At 40.2% G+C, this 20,543-nt stretch overlaps 1 protein-coding gene across 2 annotated transcripts in view; it reads right to left on the reverse strand.

Annotated features, from left to right (window-relative positions):
* JAZF1 (JAZF zinc finger 1) overlaps positions 1 to 20,543 on the reverse strand; it is a 283,104-nt gene that overhangs the window by 50,787 nt on the left and 211,774 nt on the right. For both annotated transcript variants that reach the window (XR_013216832.1, XM_077268823.1), the window contains exon 3: positions 4,833 to 5,029. Coding sequence is in view for 1 of the 2 variants with exons in the window: in XM_077268823.1 (XP_077124938.1) it covers positions 4,833 to 5,029 (197 nt within the window). In the remaining variant the exon portion in view is untranslated. The remainder of the gene's footprint in view (positions 1 to 4,832; positions 5,030 to 20,543) is intronic.

The following is a 20,543-nucleotide window of genomic DNA, read 5'->3' on the forward strand; positions in this document are numbered from 1 at the left end:
CCATGTCTCATATCATGTCGGGTTTGGGAAGGAGAAATGAAAAGCCGGCAATTGAAGTACCGGCTTTTCACATATCTCGCGCTGAATTAAACATAAATACAGTATATATATATATATATATATATATATATATATATATATATATATATATACACTCACCGGCCACTTTATTAGGTACACCATGCTAGTAACGGGTTGGACCCCCTTTTGCCTTCAGAACTGCCTCAATTCTTCGTGGCATAGATTCAACAAGGTGCTGGAAGCATTCCTCAGAGATTTTGGTCCATATTGACATGATGGCATCACACAGTTGCCGCAGATTTGTCGGCTGCACATCCCAAAGATGCTCCATACAAGGCAGGATGGATCCATGCTTTCATGTTGTTTACGCCAAATTCTGACCCTACCATCCGAATGTCGCAGCAGAAATCGAGACTCATCAGACCAAGCAACGTTTTTCCAATCTTCTACTGTCCAATTTCGATGAGCTTGTACAAATTGTAGCCTCAGTTTCCTGTTCTTAGCTGAAAGGAGTGGTACCCGGTGTGGTCTTCTGCTGCTGTAGCCCATCTACCTCAAAGTTCGACGCACTGTGCGTTCAGAGATGCTCTTAGGCCTACCTTGGTTGTAACGGGTGGCGATTTGAGTCACTGTTGCCTTTCTATCAGCTCGAACCAGTCTGCCCATTCTCCTCTGACCTCTGGCATCAACAAGGCATTTCCGCCCACAGAACTGCCGCTCACTGGATTTTTTTTCTTTTTCGGACCATTCTCTGTAAACCCTAGAGATGGTTGTGCGTGAAAATCCCAGTAGATCAGCAGTTTCTGAAATACTCAGACCAGCCCTTCTGGCACCAACAACCATGCCACGTTCAAAGGCACTCAAATCACCTTTCTTCCCCATACTAATGCTCGGTTTGAACTGCAGGAGATTGTCTTGACCATGTCTACATGCCTAAATGCACTGAGTTGCCGCCATGTGATTGGCTGATTACAAATCAAGTGTTAACAAGAAGTTGGACAGGTGTACCTAAAAAAGTGGCCAGTGAGTGTATATATATATATACATATATATATATATATATATATATATATATGTGTGTGTGTGTCTCAATGACATATATATATATATATATATATATATATATATATATATATATATATATATATATATATATACTGTATATATGTTTTCCCGAACATTTGAGCCCATAAATCCATTAGATGTCGGTTTTGCAAGCCTGCGAGAAAATATCGCAGTACGGATGCCATACGGATTACATACGGAGGATGCCATTCACAAAATACGCTGCCACACCCTGCCTACGGATGACATACGGATCACTATTTTGGGAACATTTCTGCGTATTACGGCCGTAATAAACGGACCGTATTTACATACGCTGAGTGTGACGATGGCCTAATACAGTTAGATAAAAGGGGAGAAGAGGGGTGCAGGAATTATTTGCCCTTCTGTCAGAGTGATTTTTAACCCCTACACCCCCCAATCTGTTTTCACCTTCCTGACCAGGCCAAACTTTACAATTCTGAGCAGTGTCACCTTATGAGGTTATAACTCTGGAACTCTTCAACGAAGACTGATTCTGACACCATTTTTTCCTAACACTATGCAAATTAGTGAAAATTTAGGTAGAATTTTTTTGCGTTTATTTGTGAAAATATCAGAATTTTGGAGAAAATAACATTTTTCAAACTTTACATTTTTATATCCGTAAACCAGTGATTCATGCTTTACATAATAATTTATAAATAACATTTCCCATATGTCTACTTTAGATCAGCATCATTTTTTAAACATTATGGTTTTTTTTTGTTAGGAAGTTAGAATGGTTAAAAGTTCATCAGCAATTTCTCATTTTTCTAACAAAATGTATAAAACCATTTTTTAGGGACCACCTCACATTTTAAGTGACCTTGGGGGCCTATATGACTGAAAATAGCCAAAAGTGACACCATTTAAAAATGTCACTCCTCAAAGTGCTCAAAACCACATTGAAGACGTTTATTAATCCTTTAGGTGCATCTAGGTGTGCAGTGAGCATTTTGAACCCTCAGATGATTTTTAACCTCTTAACATATTGCAGTCATCATATTATATACCTCCATATACATATAATTGCTCATTTTGCCTTTCTACCCAGCTAATTCTTCTCTTTTTTCATTAGATCTATGACATCACGTGATTGAAAACAGATTAGCTGGATCCTTCAAAGCTCTATGTAGAAACAGGAAGACTTTTTCCCTGCATGGGTCATCATTAGAACTACAATTCTTTATCAATGCAATGTCCCTGTAAGGGGGGAGCAGGCGAGTCAGGAGTTAAAGAGGGAGTGGAGCTGGGCCACCAGGGACTTTGCAATGATGTAAAATTGTAGTTCTAACGATGATACATGCAGAGAAAAGAGACCTCCTGTTTCTACATAGAGCTTAGATGGATTCAGATAGTCTGTTTTTAATCACGTGAATTCATAAACCTAATGGAAAAGAGAAGAATTAACTGGCTAGAAGGGTAAAATGAGCAATTAAAAGTACACAGTGCTATATAATATGATGCCTGTAATATACTAAGAGGATAAAAACTTTGATGGAAGAAGTTCTTTAACTAAGGGTCTCAGATGAGAAACCACATCTACTACTTAAAGGTGGGTCTTGTGCTTTAAAAATTGGAACTGAACATAGATTGGAAATAAGATCCCTAAATGTACCCCATCTCCATTTAGTTTAGGCTGATTTTGCTACTTAATCTGAGAGTACCATAATGTAGGTGCAGAGACCCTGATTACAGCGATTTTCACTGATTAGGCTGTGTGTTGTAGTTTCAATACAACTAGGGTTTTATCAGCAGAAGATTATCACTGCAGGACTCGGTCTCACATGCAGGCCAGTCAGACTAATCTGTAGAACCCCACCCCCACCACTGATCAGCTACTGAACACAAGAAGTTGCCAATCTGGGGTGTGGGCGGAGTTATACACAGCTCAGCATTCTGAGCACTGTTCACCACAGAGAAAACAGGGATTGTATCCAAACTACACCAAGCAGTCAAGAAAGTGGCACATCCCTGGAATCAGGGTCTTTGTCCCTACACCATGCTGCTCTTGGATTACATAGCAAAAACCTGCTGACTAATTTCCTTTAAGCCATGCAGATTGCAATAGAGTGATATAGGATTTTCTGGCTAGAACTTCTACTTGTAAATAAGAGCTCCTTCTATTGTCTAAGGATCTTTCATGATGAATTTACAAAATTACTTGACTGTCTGATATTTTGTAAACCTCATTTACATGGTGGCAAGTAGAGAAAAAAACAGTCGGGGTGAGATGGGTCCCCAAAGCTGTTGCACTCTCCAAGTCCAGGGCTATAATTATTGCACTATATGGCTTTTCATTTCGGGCCTGCTTACCCCATGCAGGGAACAAAATGATTTAATAGAACTTTTTTTTCTCCGAATTATGTTGCATAAACTGATAAAAGAAACCAGTGAAGGACAAGCCCATAAAGCAATGCCTATTAGCTAACATTGTTTGGGGGGCTTCTAACATTTTTATGCATGATTAACAATTTCCAAATTCTAATCATTCTGCAGGAAAAGGAATGTTTACATTGGACTCTAAAAGTCATTATACACCGCTCACAGAGCATAAAAAAGCCGCCAGTACCCAAAATAAGTATGATTTGCAGTGATGCTTTCAAGGTTAAAAAGATGAATTTATGACGTTCACAGTCAGATACGAAAAGGCGAGACTGCTCTACAGTGTCTCCAGGCCGAGAGGTGGGATAAGACTTTCCAATCCATGGGGCTTAGCGTGTCTGGTGCATACTTGCTCAATTATTCCACTTATACAACAAGCTATAGAGCTGTATAGAATAAAGCAGGAGCCTCTAAGGTGGCTATTTATATCTAAATCTATCTATCTAATATATTAAGAAACTCACTAATGTTGTAATCCTGAAAAAAAATGCTAGGATATAAATGTTAAAATGTAAATACCTTTGATTTAAATTACCCTTCCAGTCAAATGATGTCTGGACAACAAGACTGTAACTTGCTTGCAGTGCCGCAAGTGGAGAAATGAAAAATATGATGGTGCTTAATGAAGTCAATAGGCTGTCTTTGCACACGCGCTGGACATACCGGGTGTTCCAAGAGGAGTAAGTTGACTCCAACTAATTGATTGTTAATTTAGTGGTCTTTCTCACATTCCCTATTAGCTTGATTTGTCGTGTATAACCTCTCTATTGCTATCTCTAACAGTGAGAGCAAAGAGGAGGAGCAGAAGTGCTGTCAAATCTATATTAGAAGCAGCAGCGCAGCCAGCCATATAGAGGTGTTAAACAGACTCTACAGCAAAATGGAAGTGAGAGTTTATGAGGACAATTGAGAAAGATGCTTAATTTAGCATTTAGAAAGGAAAATAATAAAATAAGATTAAAAAGAGGGAGACAGGAAAGGTGTTTAAACATACCTTACTGTACTGTATTAGCAGCACCATTAATTAATAAAGTTTTATTCTGGAGAACAATATCCTTGCGAGAGCTCTGAAGTCGCCTGCTACAGATGTGACTCAGGAGCAGAGGGGAAAAGCTGCAGAGAGGGGAGAGCACTTCAGCCTCCAGGACTGATGCCTAGAACTCATACGTTATTTTCTTATTAATGCTGCTGCTAAAACAGTAGAGTTTTGACAATGTATGTCTAAACATCAATGTACCTTAACATCCGTGTAAGACTTCATTTTATGTAAGAATAATGTAATTCTAGTGAATAAATATATTGGGCACCGAAAGCTTCATGTAGTACTTCCACTAACTTACCTGTAGGGGTGCTACTGCGGAATGAAGAAGATGGAGTGATGGGTGGAGTGACTGGTGGGGTGAGGCTGCCACTGCCGTGACGGGGCGGTGTGGACACATTTCCACGGGATACAGAGCTGGACAATGTCAGTGAGAGCTTGGGCTGAATTTTCTTCTTTAAGGTTTCTTGTTCACGTCGAGCTGCATCGGTCATGAATCTATAATAAAATAATAAGAACATAAATCCTCCAGAGAACGAGTAGAAAATATAGTACTGGACATATAATAGGCACAGTGGATAGTCTAAATATAAAAAAAAGGACTTAATACCATTATGGGTATGATATATATTTTGGGGGGTATTACCATACACTGATATATTGTCCATGCATTTCTGTAGTTGTACCTGTCCAAAGTTTTTCTGTCTTTTAGGCCAGTGTCTGACCATCTCACCTGCACTTGTTCTCTTCCTTTTATCCTCATCACTTAAAGGGAACCTGTCACCTGAATTTGGCGGGATCGGAACGCAGCGAAATACTTCCGGGACATAGTTCGCCGGCGCATGCGCACTAATGCTTTTCGGCTTTGCCAGCAGTGGGGCAAAGCATACTGCGCGTGCGCAAGGCAAGATTGCCTTGCGCAGGCGTGTACTATGGAGGACACAGCATGAACTTCAACCCAATATTGCGGCCAGCATGCAGCCAGCGGGTAAGGAAAGGGTGAATCAAACACCCGAAAACCCCGCCCCTATGACCGAAAACCGGTCCCGCCAAATTCAGGTGACAGAGTCCCTTTAATATACTGTAAAAAAAAGATTTTTAATTCTATTGTATTTTTTGTATTGATTCCTGTGTTTTTGCTCTGTATTGTGATATGGTGGATAGTTGTACTTGGCCTTGTCTAATTCTTTACACTGCAACTCCACTTCCTCAGACTGATCAGTCTAAGGGCTCGTGCAGATGACCGTATTTTCAGCTTGAGTGCGATCCGTCGAAACATCGGATCACACTCGGACCCATTCTATGGGCTCACGTACATGTCAGATTTTTTTCCTTGGACAGGACGATATTTTTTCCTCAGGTCGGATCAGAATTTGATCAGAGTGTGATTATCATAATTGGCCCATGTCTCTCGGATGAGAGGCGATACGGTGGTGTGACACCAGCGTGACACTGGCCAATTATTATTGATCAGACAGTATGGTGACACACTTTATTGACTTTATTTAGGAGAATAGTGATACCCAGTTTCTAACTTGTTCATTGGAAACAACAGAAGAATAGCACGAGTAATAGATTTACTAAACGGATCAATTCAGTGAGCTGACAAACTTTCTAATGAAGCCAACACTAGTCCATATGTCTTTTTTATGGCATATGAAGTAACCCAATCATGACCAGACATTTCTTTTTTTTCCGTGCTTCCATTTTTTTCTTACTCCTCTCCTAAGAGCCATAACTTTTTTATTTTCCAGCCGACACAGCCACATGAGGGCTTCTTTTTTAGTTGGACGAATAGTAGTTTTAAAAGGAAAACCATTCATTTTACCATACAATGTACTGAAAACGGAGAAAAAAAAACAGGTGCAGTCAAGTGGCGAAAAAAGTGAGACATTATTTTGGGGTTTTGTTTTTACAACTTTCATTCTGTGGTCAAAATGATCTGGTAACATGATTTCTCAGGTCATTACCGTTACAGAGATATCAAAGATGTACAGTTCACTTCTTGTTTAAGTGATGAAAAAAAATTCTTACATTTGTAAAAAATAAAATAAAATGTGGTTTGTGCTGCCATTTTGTGAGATCTGTAACTTTATATATTTCCATCAATTGAACTGTGTTGGAGCGTTTTTTTTGTGTAGCGTGCTGGTGTTTTTCTTGGTACAATTTTGAGATGCATACTATGGTTTGATCGCTTCTTATTGCGGCAACCGAAAAACTGCAATTCTGGTGTTTTCTCCAAGGTATCGTCTGTTCAGTTTCTGAACCTGCACCATACACCAGCAACTGGCATCACGTGTCGGCAAGGGTTTAGAGATGACGAGACATTTGCCATAAATATGTAACTATTTTACCTGCTGTAAATGCCATTTATTTTATTTATTATGCTTGGCTTATATAGCGCTATCTTATTCCACAGCGCTTTACATCCATTATCATCACTGTCCCCGATGGGGCTCACACTCTATATTCCCTATCAGTATGTCTATGGAATGTGGGAGGAAACCGGAGAACCCGGAGGGAACCCACACAAACACGGAGAGAACATACAAACTCCTTGCAGATGCCATGGGTCTCCTGAATCTTCTGTTGTTTTTCCTTTTGTTCCTACACCTTTCTGTTCCTGCGATATGGACCTTTCTTCCCTATTTTTAAATCTAGTATTCTTAGCCAAGTGGGTGTGATCATCAATTGATCTCAACAGGAGTCTTCATAAAGACCATGCCCTGTTGGATAAACAAAGGAAACTAGATTTCTAAACAGAGAGAATGGATCACATCTCAGGAATGGAAAATCACACGAACAGATAATAAAGAAGTGAAAGATTCAGGAGAACAGAGGCATTTAGACAAAGTAAAGAAAATGCATATTTATAGCACAGGTTATAGTGATAGGTTGTTTTTAACTGAATACTAGAAAATATGGTACAGACCTGATCCAATGAGCACAATGCTAACCTGAATATCTGATCGGGACTCTTTGGCGTTTAAACCTTTCGATGCTTAAATATTAGTCCATAATATCAACATTAATCTGTGCACATCCATAGGAAAACCTGCTCTTTGGTGCTGGAGTCTCCTAGGAAATAGTAAGCTAAGGACATCACCGAAGACATCACCACACATCTATAAGACTGTGATAGTGTTTTATGTTTGTTTCCGCAGTCAGTTGGAAATGTCGGATCTGATTGGGACTATGGGAGTTTTATTGGGTTTGGAAAGCAAATTAATAAGGCTTTTGTTCTGCAGGACTGAGTATCACAATGGGTAAAGTACGGCTGGAAACACTGAAAACATTAAGGAAAAATAATGGAAAATATCTTTAATCCCATTAGATCAAGTGGAAATTTTTAATTACATTTGGATTTTTCAAAAAAAATGCATTATACAAAGAAACATATTTGTGAAGTATCTATTAAGACTGTGCCAAACCCGAAGTCTGAGACAGATCCAGTAATACCACAATTAAAATCAGTGTTTGACAATTCTGAACAGCGGCACGTAATTCATCATTTATCATAGTAAGACGTATAACGATCTGTCACTACCACAACATGCAGATGACGCTGTACGTACACAAGTCGCAGATCTGTTGCAGAAATGTCTCATTCCCAGTCATCAGAAAGGACTATCTTTTTACAGCATCCACATAGACTTTTGGAAGCTCCATTGAACACTACCATCCAACACTACCAATGTATCTGTCAGGCTGATTTCATACTCATCAGATTTGTTACAAAATTTTGTATGACTGTATTATTCAATACAGTCATGGAAAATGTCATAAATCTGATGAGTATGAAATCAACCTGACAGATACATTGGTAGTGTTGGATGTGACTGGCACAATTTCAAGGAAATCTGTCAGTAGGATCAACCCTCCTAAGACGTCTATATGGACATGGAGGTCATGGGAAGCTGAGTAAATCGATACCGTGATATATGCAATCTGATGTCTTATTCCAGAGAAATCCATGTTTTTCTTATATGTAAATGAGCTGTTCAGGACTCAATTTCAGCCAATTTTGTGTTCTAAAAGTCAAACGGTGCTCCTTCCCTTCCGAGCCCTGCTGTGCACCCAAACAGTAGTTTTCCCCCACTTATGGGATATCGGCGTACTCAGGAGAAATTGCACAACAAATGCTTCTACTGTTACCCTTGTGAAAATAAAAAAATTAGGTCTAAAGTAAATTTAAATATTTATTTTTTCCATCCACATTGCAAAAATTCCTGTGAAGCACCTGAAGGGTTAATAAACATCTTGAATGTGGGTTTGAGCACCTTGAGGGATGCAGTTTTTAGAATGCTGTCGATTTTGGGTATTTTTTAAGGGCATAAAAATTAATGTTTGAATATTTAAAATTTTCAATTTTTTTGACAGATAAACGCAAGTCACATCGAATAAATTTTACCACCAACTTGAAGTATAATATATCACGAAAAGACAATCTCAGAATCAGTGAGATCCGCTGAAGCGTTCCAGAGTTATTACCATATAAAGTGACACTGGTCAGAATTGTAAAATTTGGCCTGGTCATGAAGGTGAACACAGGCGTTGTGATGTTGGGGTGGAGGTAAAGGGTTTAAACATAATGCTTAGTATAAGGCATGATTGTGACATTTAATACTTTCAAAGGAAATGGACACCTTTATTACTTAAAAAAAACACCATTTTTTAGTAGGGTTTTATTTCCATTTTTGTATGGTTTACCTTCCCAGCCGCTATGTGTCACAGTATGTAGCAGACCGCAGGATGAGTTAACAGTAAATCTCTACTTCAGTGGGTTTTGTAAGATTTATCTTTCGTACTTTGAATGCTCTTCTAATCCAGTTCCAGACATGCATACTATGGGTGTACCCATATCACAAATGCAAGTCCTAGCTCAACTGCAGGTCTAAGGACCCAAACAGACAGCTTCATAAGGAACTGTTGATGGCAGCCATGAATCACATGAATTAACGTGAATAATTGTGGCTGTACAAGTTAATTTAATATTCTTAATAAAACAGTATTGCAAAAAGGATTTTCAGCCAAAAATGCACACTGTACAAATGCAATGAAAGACGACCTTCCACCAAATTGACTGTTTATCAGTGCTATTGTGGGGGCATGTTCTTCTTTCTGCCTGCCTATGATTGGTCAGCATTGGAAAGAGTAAACCATCCACGCCCACAGTGAAACCTCTCTGATAATATCCACTTGGTCCTCTTTAAAGGTAACAATTGGACATGTTGAGTTGGTAATAGCTGCACTGCAATTGGTCCACAACTACCCACCTATAGGACACATTGTGAATTTGGAAATTAGCCCCATCATAAAAGTCAGTTGCAGATTCCTCCATGGTCTGTACTAGAGGGTCAATCACATGTGACATGCTGTGATGAGGAATATGGGAGTAGATCCCACAGCCGAAATTCCAAAACAAATCCAGAAATGTGTCGACAATACATACGGTATATAGGACCTCATGTACATAAAGCAGTGCTAACAAAAACTGCAAATGTTTCCAAGTAAACGATTAGATTTCAGCCACCATTTTTAGAACAGGTTATAAAAAAGGTATCAAATCAGTCACAAAGGTAATTTCTGGTTATGCTCCAGACAGGAATACTGGTTTTGAAGGTTTTTCAATAATCAGTGGATTAAAGGTTATGATTTCTAGTAGCATGGATTAAGGCAGACATTTAATCAGTCTACCCAGGACGAGGTTACAGGAGGACAGCAGGCAGCGGCAGCTTCTGGCAGCCACATATAACTAAGCTCAAAATAAGACTATGTGGATTGCAAAGCAGGTGCAGGCTGAGGGCTGGGGTTTCTTTCTTTTTTTTTCTCAATTCCTCAAACTTATCCACGTGGGTGAGACTCAAATAAAGAAATCAATATGTTATGGAAAGTATCAGGATGTCTACAAAAGTATCAATAATAATAATAATATTTAATTGCTAGGTGGTATATATACAAGTAACAGGATGTTCCTATAACCAAGCTTTGAAGCCAAATGAAAATTAGCCTTGGAGTATAGCAATGAATTTTCGGGCTGATCTGCTTTATATTCTCAGGTCCGACCAGATTACTGCGATCAGGCATCACTTGTATTGTTATATTATGATGCATGCAGCCATATAACTGCGGTAGTTTCTTTGGTAAAATCCGTCTGATCGGTTTCCGTTACATTTTTTTCTGTTTCAATCTATTTTTTTTAGATGGAATTCCCAAAAATATTCGGATCCCAGGGTTGATCCCACTGGTGTAGACTTGGGTGAAACTTGTGTGTAATTCCCTGGCAGCACTACAACAGGGGAAGTACTGCATGGCATCCATTGGAATCAGTGGGCCGTCTGAGTAAATACATAGACATATTGGGGACGAATCATCAAGACTAGCGCAGTGCATACTTGAGTAGAAGGCGCCAAATTCATAAAGAGGTACAGGCCTACGCCTTAAATTCAGTAGGTGGTGTAGAGGCTAAAATTTTATTTAAGACCTCTTCTGAGTCATGTGTGTCTCCACGTGCCACAGCAAAAATGGTTTTCCTGTAAGGAGCCAGATGAAGCTTTTGTGCAGCGAAACGGTCGTCGCCTCCAATGAGGCAATGAGTACCTTTTCCACCTCGTGTATTTTCTTACTGCACAAATATATTTAATTATGCCACTCTGTACAATTGTACCATTTTTTGTTTCTTTCGGGTATTTAGGAATTGCAGGTAACCTGCCCTGCTGGTAATGTATCCAATAAAGGAATCCGATATAGAAGGTAACAGTGCGGTTTCGAAGGTCTCTCACTTCATCAGTAGGACCACAAATATTGTCAATTTTTGTTTACTTTTTTAAAAAAATTTTAAATATTCAATAAAAATACAATTAAAAAACTGTCAATTTTCTATGATGTTTACGGCATCTTTAGTGAATTATGAAGAATGCTGGTGAAGATTTGCAGGTCCGAGCGGCCAACGGAGGCGCGATTGTGCTGTTAGCAGAGTCAGATTTACAGTATTACCAATCTGCAGATTAGCATACCACATTTCTTGACACCAGCCCTAATGCAAAAGTATTGCAAGACTCTGGCATTCATCCGAAGCTTTTAGCTGAGCAATGTCTACAAGCAGACGGGATCATGTGAGCCGTTGTGCTGTCAGTCACCAGGGTGCACAAACTATCTAGGAGGCTTGTATATCACATGTGAACACTGAGAACCAATTTATAATCTTATTACTTGTGCATCCCTCAACTGAGATACACAGTATATTTTATTTATTGCCGTTTAGTACTCCTTATCTTCACCCATACAAAAATGCCAGCAACGGTAATAAATGTTGTGCTATTTCACTGTAATTGGGACACAAACTGGAGATGATGAAGAACCTCCTTTTTAAAAATAAAGGGGTTCATGTCACTCACTCTTATTTGCTAACTCCTCATCCATAATCATGTATCATAAACTCTATTAAAGAGGATCTGCCACCAGATTTCTCAATGTAAACCGTGTACATTATCAGATCTTTTAGACCTGATAACACTGGTGTACTTACTTTGAAAACAATGTCAGAATGGCTGTGTAATTCTGAACTTTAAATGACCACTTTCGGAGTCCATCTCTACTTTGACTTGCAAAAATTTTTATTTTATTATGCAAGGAAATGTTCACAAAGGATTATACAACCGTTCTGGCATGGATTTTTCATAGTAAGTATACCAGCTTTATCAAGTCTAAGACATCTATTTAAAAATATATGCAGTTTGTATTGTGAAATCTGGCAATAGATCTGCTCTTAAAGGGGTTTCCACTGCCCAACGTGGTCCCCAAATGATTGCAGTCATGTAACAGACCAAAGTCAGAGCTTTTCACCCCCCCACAGGTCCAGTGCTGGTTCTCCACCGCTGATCCGGTCTTTGTGTTTTGGCTTCAGCGCTGAAGTCATGACTACACAACACATCACCAATCTCTCGGCAGCTCTGCAGATTTCCACAGATGCTCTGTTGAGTGCAGCGCTTGGCAGCGGATGTGCTGCACACTGCATTCGTGATGTCATGGCTGCATCCATAACACAAAGACTAGAGCAGCAGCGGGAAGTGGAATACACTTATAATGACGCCCTCTAGTCTCCGATTCATGTTATTCTATGAATTATTCAGCGGCACCTTGGAAGCCATTCCTGCATGGGCAGCCGCGCTATAAGCTAATGATAATGCTTTTGTGATTACATGATGCTCACAGTTAAAGGGGTTGTCCACTACTCATACAACCCCCTCTAAATCCATATGTTTCCCACCAGTAAAATAATAACGCCAATTCTCACCTCTGATGTCGGCGCTATTCCAGCGATGTTGACAATGGGTTTCCCAGGGCTGGCGTGACATTGTTATGTCATGCAATCCCGGCGGCCAATCAGCACTGGCTTCACTCTCCCCGCCTTCAAGACATCCGGAGGAAGTGAGCGAGCAGCCTCAGGATGTCAAATACATCCAAAGGAGGGGACAGTGAAGCCAGCAATGGGAGAGCCAGTGCCGATACTACTGGAATGACATCAGCACCAGAGGTGAGTACAGGTGTTATTAGGGAGAAACCTAGGGATTCAGAGGTGGGCTGACCAAGTAGTGGACAACCCCTCTAAATATTCTAGTGTGATGCCGAATAACTCCACACGGGGCACTGTTCATAGAACTCATTGCTCTATATCAAAGCATCAGACTATAGTCAAATATTTGCGTGCAGTTCCTCCGAATGCCACAGGGAGCACTGTTTACAGACCTCAAGGATATCATCGCTCCTCAATCAAACAAAAAAACATCGATTCTCTTATTTTTAAATGAACAAAAGTGAAACAATGAGAATCGACATCCTCTACAATAAAGGCCTGTTTTCTCTGTAAAGTAACAGAGGTTTTGCTCTTGGACAGGTGACAGGAATTTTGTCCCCCCTGCTCCCGTCTCGCCTGCCCTGTATTTTCCCACAGCCCCCGATTTTCATAACACAAGGCATAATAATATGCGGCTTTGCTTTTATAAGCCAGACTGCTAATGCATTGAAAACACAAAGTAATACAGTGAGGCTTAGGACATGGAAAAATCAATGCATGGCAAGCCTTATTAATACATTAATGGAGAACACAGCGACAGAAAAACTGGAAAATATCATCTAACTCACTTAGCGTTAATTGGAGCCGCATACACCCAAAATTCACTTGTGCTTTTAGGCGATGTCAACAACTCGACAATGCATTTACACAAGGTCCGGCGATAATGAATGACTCAGCCACATTACCGAAATTAAAGCCATATACTAACAGCACAATATGGCAGTTTGGATTTTAACAATTAAATGCCTATTTCTGCAGACTCCTGCTGCTGCTCCAAAAACTATTAGCATCTGACAGCTGTAGCCCGGACTGAGTCCTATGATTTCATACTTGGTGCCGAGCCTGGAGAATGGACACTGCCCACAATCCTGGGCTGTTTCCCAGATTGGGGCTAGACTGCTGCAAGAACTATGTGGCTGGTCCCTTCCCCCAGCGGTCACTATCCGCTCAGTACGGTGCAACAGCTCCCTCTGCAGGTCAACAGGTGAATTACAGCATATAGGTCACTTGCAAAATTCAATGAGTGTCATATTACAGTGTTGGGATAATTAGGACACATACTAATGAGGAGTACAGATCAAAACTTCCCAATAAATATTTCTAATATCTTCCTGTTTAAGATCGCGGTTCACAAAATGCCATTCTAATACATGGTTTCTTTTTAAAGCCAAAACCAGGAAAAGAGACTTGTCTGATTGGGTAAAATTTGCAACAGTACCAAACACGTGCAAAAGAAAAATAAATCCTGAAAAGGTTTGAGGATGTGCTTCAGGTAAACCTGATTTTCAAGCATTGGAAAGGGTTAAAATCGTAACAAATTGAATACATTTTTTTATGGCCATGTATGCAATGGAAATCTTGAACCATTTGAGAACATATTATTCATTATATTTCGCATCTTTTGAAAATAAGTTTTGGCGGCCCATTGACTTGAGTGGCGCTTTATTACAATGCTGTTTTGCAAGAGAGTTAATGGAAGTTTGGGGGGTTCCAGTGGTCAGACCCCCAGCATCGACACTGCTGGATTTCAATTTTGCCTACGTTCATTAAGGTTTTTTTTTCTATCATCATAAAGTTGTAAATTACGTTGTAAACAATTTTTGCACCAAAAAAAATGTGAATATTTCCTATTTACGGTCCTTTCGACAATTTTAAAAAGTGGGTTGGAAAGTGGTTAATGATACAAATACACCAGGTTTATGAATTCGGAACAAAGTTGAAATTTCGGAATGTTCTGAAAAGAGTCTCAAGTCTGAGTTCAGTATGTGGGGCGCTTAAGTTCCAGTGATGAATTTTTGATGCTGTGTATTTTCACGGTGCAAAAAGAAAAAGTACAGCAACAACTGTTCCAACAAGAAGGATGGGATTCAGACACTACTCACACACAGCTTTTTTATAATCTTCGCAAACTGACCGGTGGTGCGTGTTTGAAATCTGCACCAGAAAAAGCTTTCCTGATGAAACTCTCAGTTTTACGTGCAGATTTTATAGAATTGCATTTGATGCGGAAAATCGGCAGGTAAAAAACGCACATGCTTTTTTAGTGTATTTCCGGACTAGAAATCACTAAAAACACATGTAATCCGCACATGACGTATCAATAAGGTTTTATCAAATCCAAATACCAGAAAGGGAGAGTTACAGTGCCTACAAGTAGTATTCAACCCCCTGCAGATTTAGCAGGTTTAATAAGATGCAAATAAGTTAGAGCCTTCAAACTTCAAACAAGAGCAGGATTTATTAACAGATGCATAAATCTTACAAACCAAAAAGTTTTGTTGCTCAGCTAAATTTTTATAAATTTTAAACATAAAAGTGTGGGTCAATTATTATTCAACCCCTAGGCTTAATATTTTGTGGAATAACCTTTGTTTGCAATTACAGCTAATAATCGTCTTTTATAAGACCTGATCAGGCCGGCACAGGTCTCTGGAGTTATCTTGGCCCACTCCTCCATGCAGATCTTCTCCAAGTTATCTAGGTTCTTTGGGTGTCTCATGTGGACTTTAATCTTGAGCTCCTTCCACAAGTTTTCAATTGGGTTAAGGTCAGGAGACTGACTAGGCCACTGCAACACCTTGATTTTTTGCCTCTTGAACCAGGCCTTGGTTTTCTTGGCTGTGTGCTTTGGGTCGTTGTCTTGTTGGAAGATGAAATGACGACCCATCTTAAGATCCTTGATGGAGGAGCGGAGGTTCTTGGCCAAAATCTCCAGGTAGGCCGTGCTATCCATCTTCCCATGGATGCGGACCAGATGGCCAGGCCCCTTGGCTGAGAAACAGCCCCACAGCATGATGCTGCCACCACCATGCTTGACTGTAGGGATGGTATTCTTGGGGTCGTATGCAGTGCCATCCAGTCTCCAAACGTCACGTGTGTGGTTGGCACCAAAGATCTCGATCTTGGTCTCATCAGACCAGAGAACCTTGAACCAGTCAGTCTCAGAGTCCTCCAAGTGATCATGAGCAAACTGTAGACGAGCCTTGACATGACGCTTTGAAAGTAAAGGTACCTTAAGGGCTCGTCTGGAACGGAGACCATTGCGGTGGAGTACGTTACTTATGGTATTGACTTAAACCAATGTCCCCACTGCCATGAGATCTTCCCGGAGCGCCTTCCTTGTTGTCCTTGGGTTAGCCTTGACTCTTCGGACAAGCCTGGCCTCGGCACGGGAGGAAACTTTCAAAGGCTGTCCAGGTCGTGGAAGGCTAACAGTAGTTCCATAAGCCTTCCACTTCCGGATGATGCTCCCAACAGTGGAGACAGGTAGGCCCAACTCCTTGGAAAAGGGTTTTGTACCCCTTGCCAGCCTTGTGACCCTCCACGATCTTGTCTCTGACGGCCTTGGAATGCTCCTTTGTCTTTCCCATGTTGACCATGTATGAGTGCTGTTCACAAGTTTGGGGAGGGTCTTAAATGGTCAGAAAAGGCTGGAAAAAGAGATAATTAATCCAAACATGTGAAGCTCATTGTTCTTTGTGCCTGAACTACTTCTTAATACTTTAGGGGAACCAAACAGAATTCTGGTGGGTTGAGGGGTTGAATAATAAATGACCCTCTGAAAAAACTTTTCCCAATTTAAAAAAAAAATAAACAAAGAAATAACATTCTTTTTTGCTGCAGTTCATTTCACACTTCCAGGCTGATCTACAGTCCAAATGTCACAATGCCAAGTTAATTCCAAATGTGTAAACCTGCTAAATCTGCAGGGGGTTGAATACTACTTGTAGGCACTGTACATTTCATGTGGATCCCCATTAAAAAATTGTGGGTTCACATTAGTAAAATTCTCACCATTAGGCAGGTATTTCTTCCGGGGGTAATGTTTATACCCAGTATTTAGAAAAGCCTTTAGTTTACTGTTTCTATGGTTTGCTGCAATAAAACTAAAATTAAGATGGCAACTTCAATAAAAAGAGAGATAAGTAACTCTCGGTTGGAACTTTATCTCCCAGTGGGAAAAAAGGACTGGGCATGTTGAAATCCGATATGCCTAATCCTTCATTCCCTATTTCCTGCACAGGGGACTGCTCTCATTGGCTCGTTAGGGCAAAACTTATGTGTACAGCAAGAGAAACTATCACCAATGTTATACTGCCCCATCTGAGGCCAGCATAAAGTAGAAACAGAGACCCCGATTCACTGGCTGGGTTTCTTACTGTAATTTTGATCAACTGTTTTCTCTCCCGCAGCTTTGATAGTCTTCTCAGTGATGACCTTTTACTATGAAGTCCTCAATATTCATGAACTCTGGCTATAAATGTGCCCCCGCCATTGACTGATAGCTTTCTGCCTAAGCACAGTGTACGCAGAAAGCTGTCAACCAACAGCATGAATGGAGTCAGTTCATCATTGAGAAAACTAGCAGAGCCGCAGAAGGTGAAACTATGACTGCAACCAAACGATAGAATGAAGTACAGTATGTGACACACCGCTGGAACCAGGGTCTCTGTCCCTATTTCATGCTGCCCTCAGATTATGAAGCATAAACCTGTTGACAAATTCTGTTTAACTGGATAAAAGTTATGTGATACATAAGTAGTATACTACACCCAAACACTCCAAAAGGCAACAAATAGTAAAAAAAATTTCAATATTTTTGTCCTTCCGTAACATTTCTTCCATTTTTAGGATTTTCTCTAATTGGCTTCTTTCTAGGTAACATAGTTCAGCAGTTACTGTACACATCAAACATTTGCTACAAACTTCACCTAGGATCAATAATGATTATTTGCTCTGCCTTTGTAGCAATTACATGTTTTATATAAAAATAATAGCAAAACTATGATAAACAACCAGATTGGAAAAGTTGCATTGATGGAGTATTATACCATAATACAAATGCACTATATACTGTATATAATACTCACACCATGTTTTGTTGCCAATGAACATAATATAATACAAAGAATACAATACAAAGTATATAATACAAAGAATATAATGCAAAGAATACTGAGAGGTAGTGATCGGTGAGCCCGAACAGTAAAGTTCGGGGTCTGTACAGAACACCGACTGTTAGGGCACCCTACTAGATCGGCACCCCGAACATCAGATGTTTCCCGCACTGTCATGCAGCAACATCGGCGGCTCTGATCAGTAAGGTTATTACCGCCGGTCAGAGCGCCAGCATCTGTGACTGGTGGTAAAAATAACAGCTAGAGCAGGTGCGGCTAATGGGAGTATTTATCAGCAGTTTCATGAGCAATAAATAAATAAATTAAATAAAAATGATGTGGGGTCCGTTTTATTTTCGATAACCAGCAAAACTGATCCCACAATTATAAACTCCAGTTATTACCACCACAGGGCAAGTAGGAAGAGCCGGGAAAGTGCCAGAATTGGCGCATCTAATAGATGCATCTTTTCTGGGAGGCTGAGGACTGCTATTTTTAGGCTGGGAGGGGCAATATACATATATGGCCCCTTACCAGTCTGAGAATACCAGCCCCCAGCTGTCTGCTTTAGCTTGGCTGGTTGTCAAAAAGGGGGGAGCCCCATGCCATTTTTTTAAATCATTCATTTAAATCCTAAAAAAAATACTGCATGGGGACTCCTCTATTCTTGATAACCAGCCATGATAAAAAGCTAAGGGTTGCAGCCAGCAGCTTTCACTTGTGCCATGCCGGTTATCAAAAAAATAAAGACCCTATATCATTTTTTCTTTATTTATTTATAGCGCTGACTGATGAATACTTCCATCAGCGGTGCCTGCTCTTGCTGTTAATAGCTGCAGCAGGAGTAGGCTGATGGGAGTAGTACTCTCTCATCAGCAAATGCCTATGTGACCAGAGGTAAACTTTTTACCGCCAGTTACAGATGCGTCATCTGGCAGCGTGGGAACTGCAGCTCTCTGACCGGCAGTAATGATCTTATCGCTGTGATCAATGGAAGCGCTTGCCACGCTTTCCTGCAGATGACAGTGTGGTAAACAACGGATGTTCGGGCCCTCCCATTCATTTGAATGTGGTCCGGGTTCGGGTCCTGCTCTAATACATTAACCGATTTTTTTTAACTGTTCGGTCGAACCCGCTGGACCCGAATATCCAGGGGTTTGCCCATCACTACTCAAAAGTTCAATGTTTTATTTGAAAAGCAAACCTTTGGACACACAGTATTCTCCATTCTTTACCTTTCCATACCGGGCAATTTCCCATCTAATTATGTGAAAAACTGAAGTTCACAACATAATTTGTCTGATCATGTATACACATTTGACCTTGGTCAGATTTTATGGCAGCAATCGGGAGAAGAAAGCAGGGTGATGTATGTGAAATTAATAACTGATTGTTTTACGGAATATTTATATAATCTCAAATGGGTATTACAAATGATGTCTGCAATTAATCTGGCTCTTCTCACCAGCCGATCGCCTTCAGCTTTCCAAACAAACTGTAAATTAATTATTAAGCAAAGAACAGGCTGCTGAATTAATAGCTCAAGGCAACAGTGGCGGGGGTTTCATTTCTAATGATCAACTAATAGTGTGAAAGTGGTTTCATTACTGTCTGATGGAGACAAATTTAAACAGATGGAAATGAATCAACTGCAGTGAAGTTTTGTCAGTGTCAAGCAGTTCAGATCATGGTAAGGAAGACGCAGAGAGAAACACACTTAACACATAAAAACGGCTGCCGTCTCGGTGGTATATTGTATTAAATGGCAATTAATCCAAAAACAAGAGTTGATTTGAAATGCGAGAGCATCACATAGTAATCTATTTGTGTAGGCATAGTATCTATCCACCAAACCACAAGACTCCATTACAGAGATGTAGCTTCTCATCTGACACCTGCCTTGTTTTATGGCAACCCTAACATTGTAGGATCAGGTAATGCCTCTTTATATTGGCTTGGCATCACCTTCTGGGCTGAAGTCCAAGACAACATGTTTCACTGGCATCATCTCCAGGAGCGCTGTGAAAGAACACTGTAACGTGACCCTGACACAAGGCACCAAGTGGCCAGATGAGAAATCCACACGTTCCTCCTTAACCTCTTGCCCCTGCAGTCAATTTTCATTTTTAAGTTTGTATTGTTCCCTCCATTCTTGATTTTTTTTCCACTTACAGCACTTACTATATAGGTTAATTAATGTTATATTTTGACAGATCTAACTTTTTTACAAATGAAATGAGATATATTTATTTTTCATTTTTTCGTATTCATTATTTTTAAAGGGGTGGAGGGAACTATATATATATATATATATATATATATATCTACTATATAATTGTCTAAGGGTCACTTCCGTCTTTCTGTCCTTCTGTCTGTCACGGATATTCATTGGTCGCGGCCTCTGTCTGTCATGGAATCCAAGTCACTGATTGGTCTCGGCAGCTGCCTGTCATGGCTGCCGCGACCAATCAGCGACGGGCACAGTCCGATTAGTCCCTCCCCTACTCCCCTGCAGTCACTGCCTGGTGCCCCCGCTCCA

The sequence above is a fragment of the Ranitomeya variabilis genome, chromosome 6, assembly GCF_051348905.1.
Source record: "Ranitomeya variabilis isolate aRanVar5 chromosome 6, aRanVar5.hap1, whole genome shotgun sequence".
NCBI lineage: Eukaryota > Metazoa > Chordata > Amphibia > Anura > Dendrobatidae > Ranitomeya > Ranitomeya variabilis.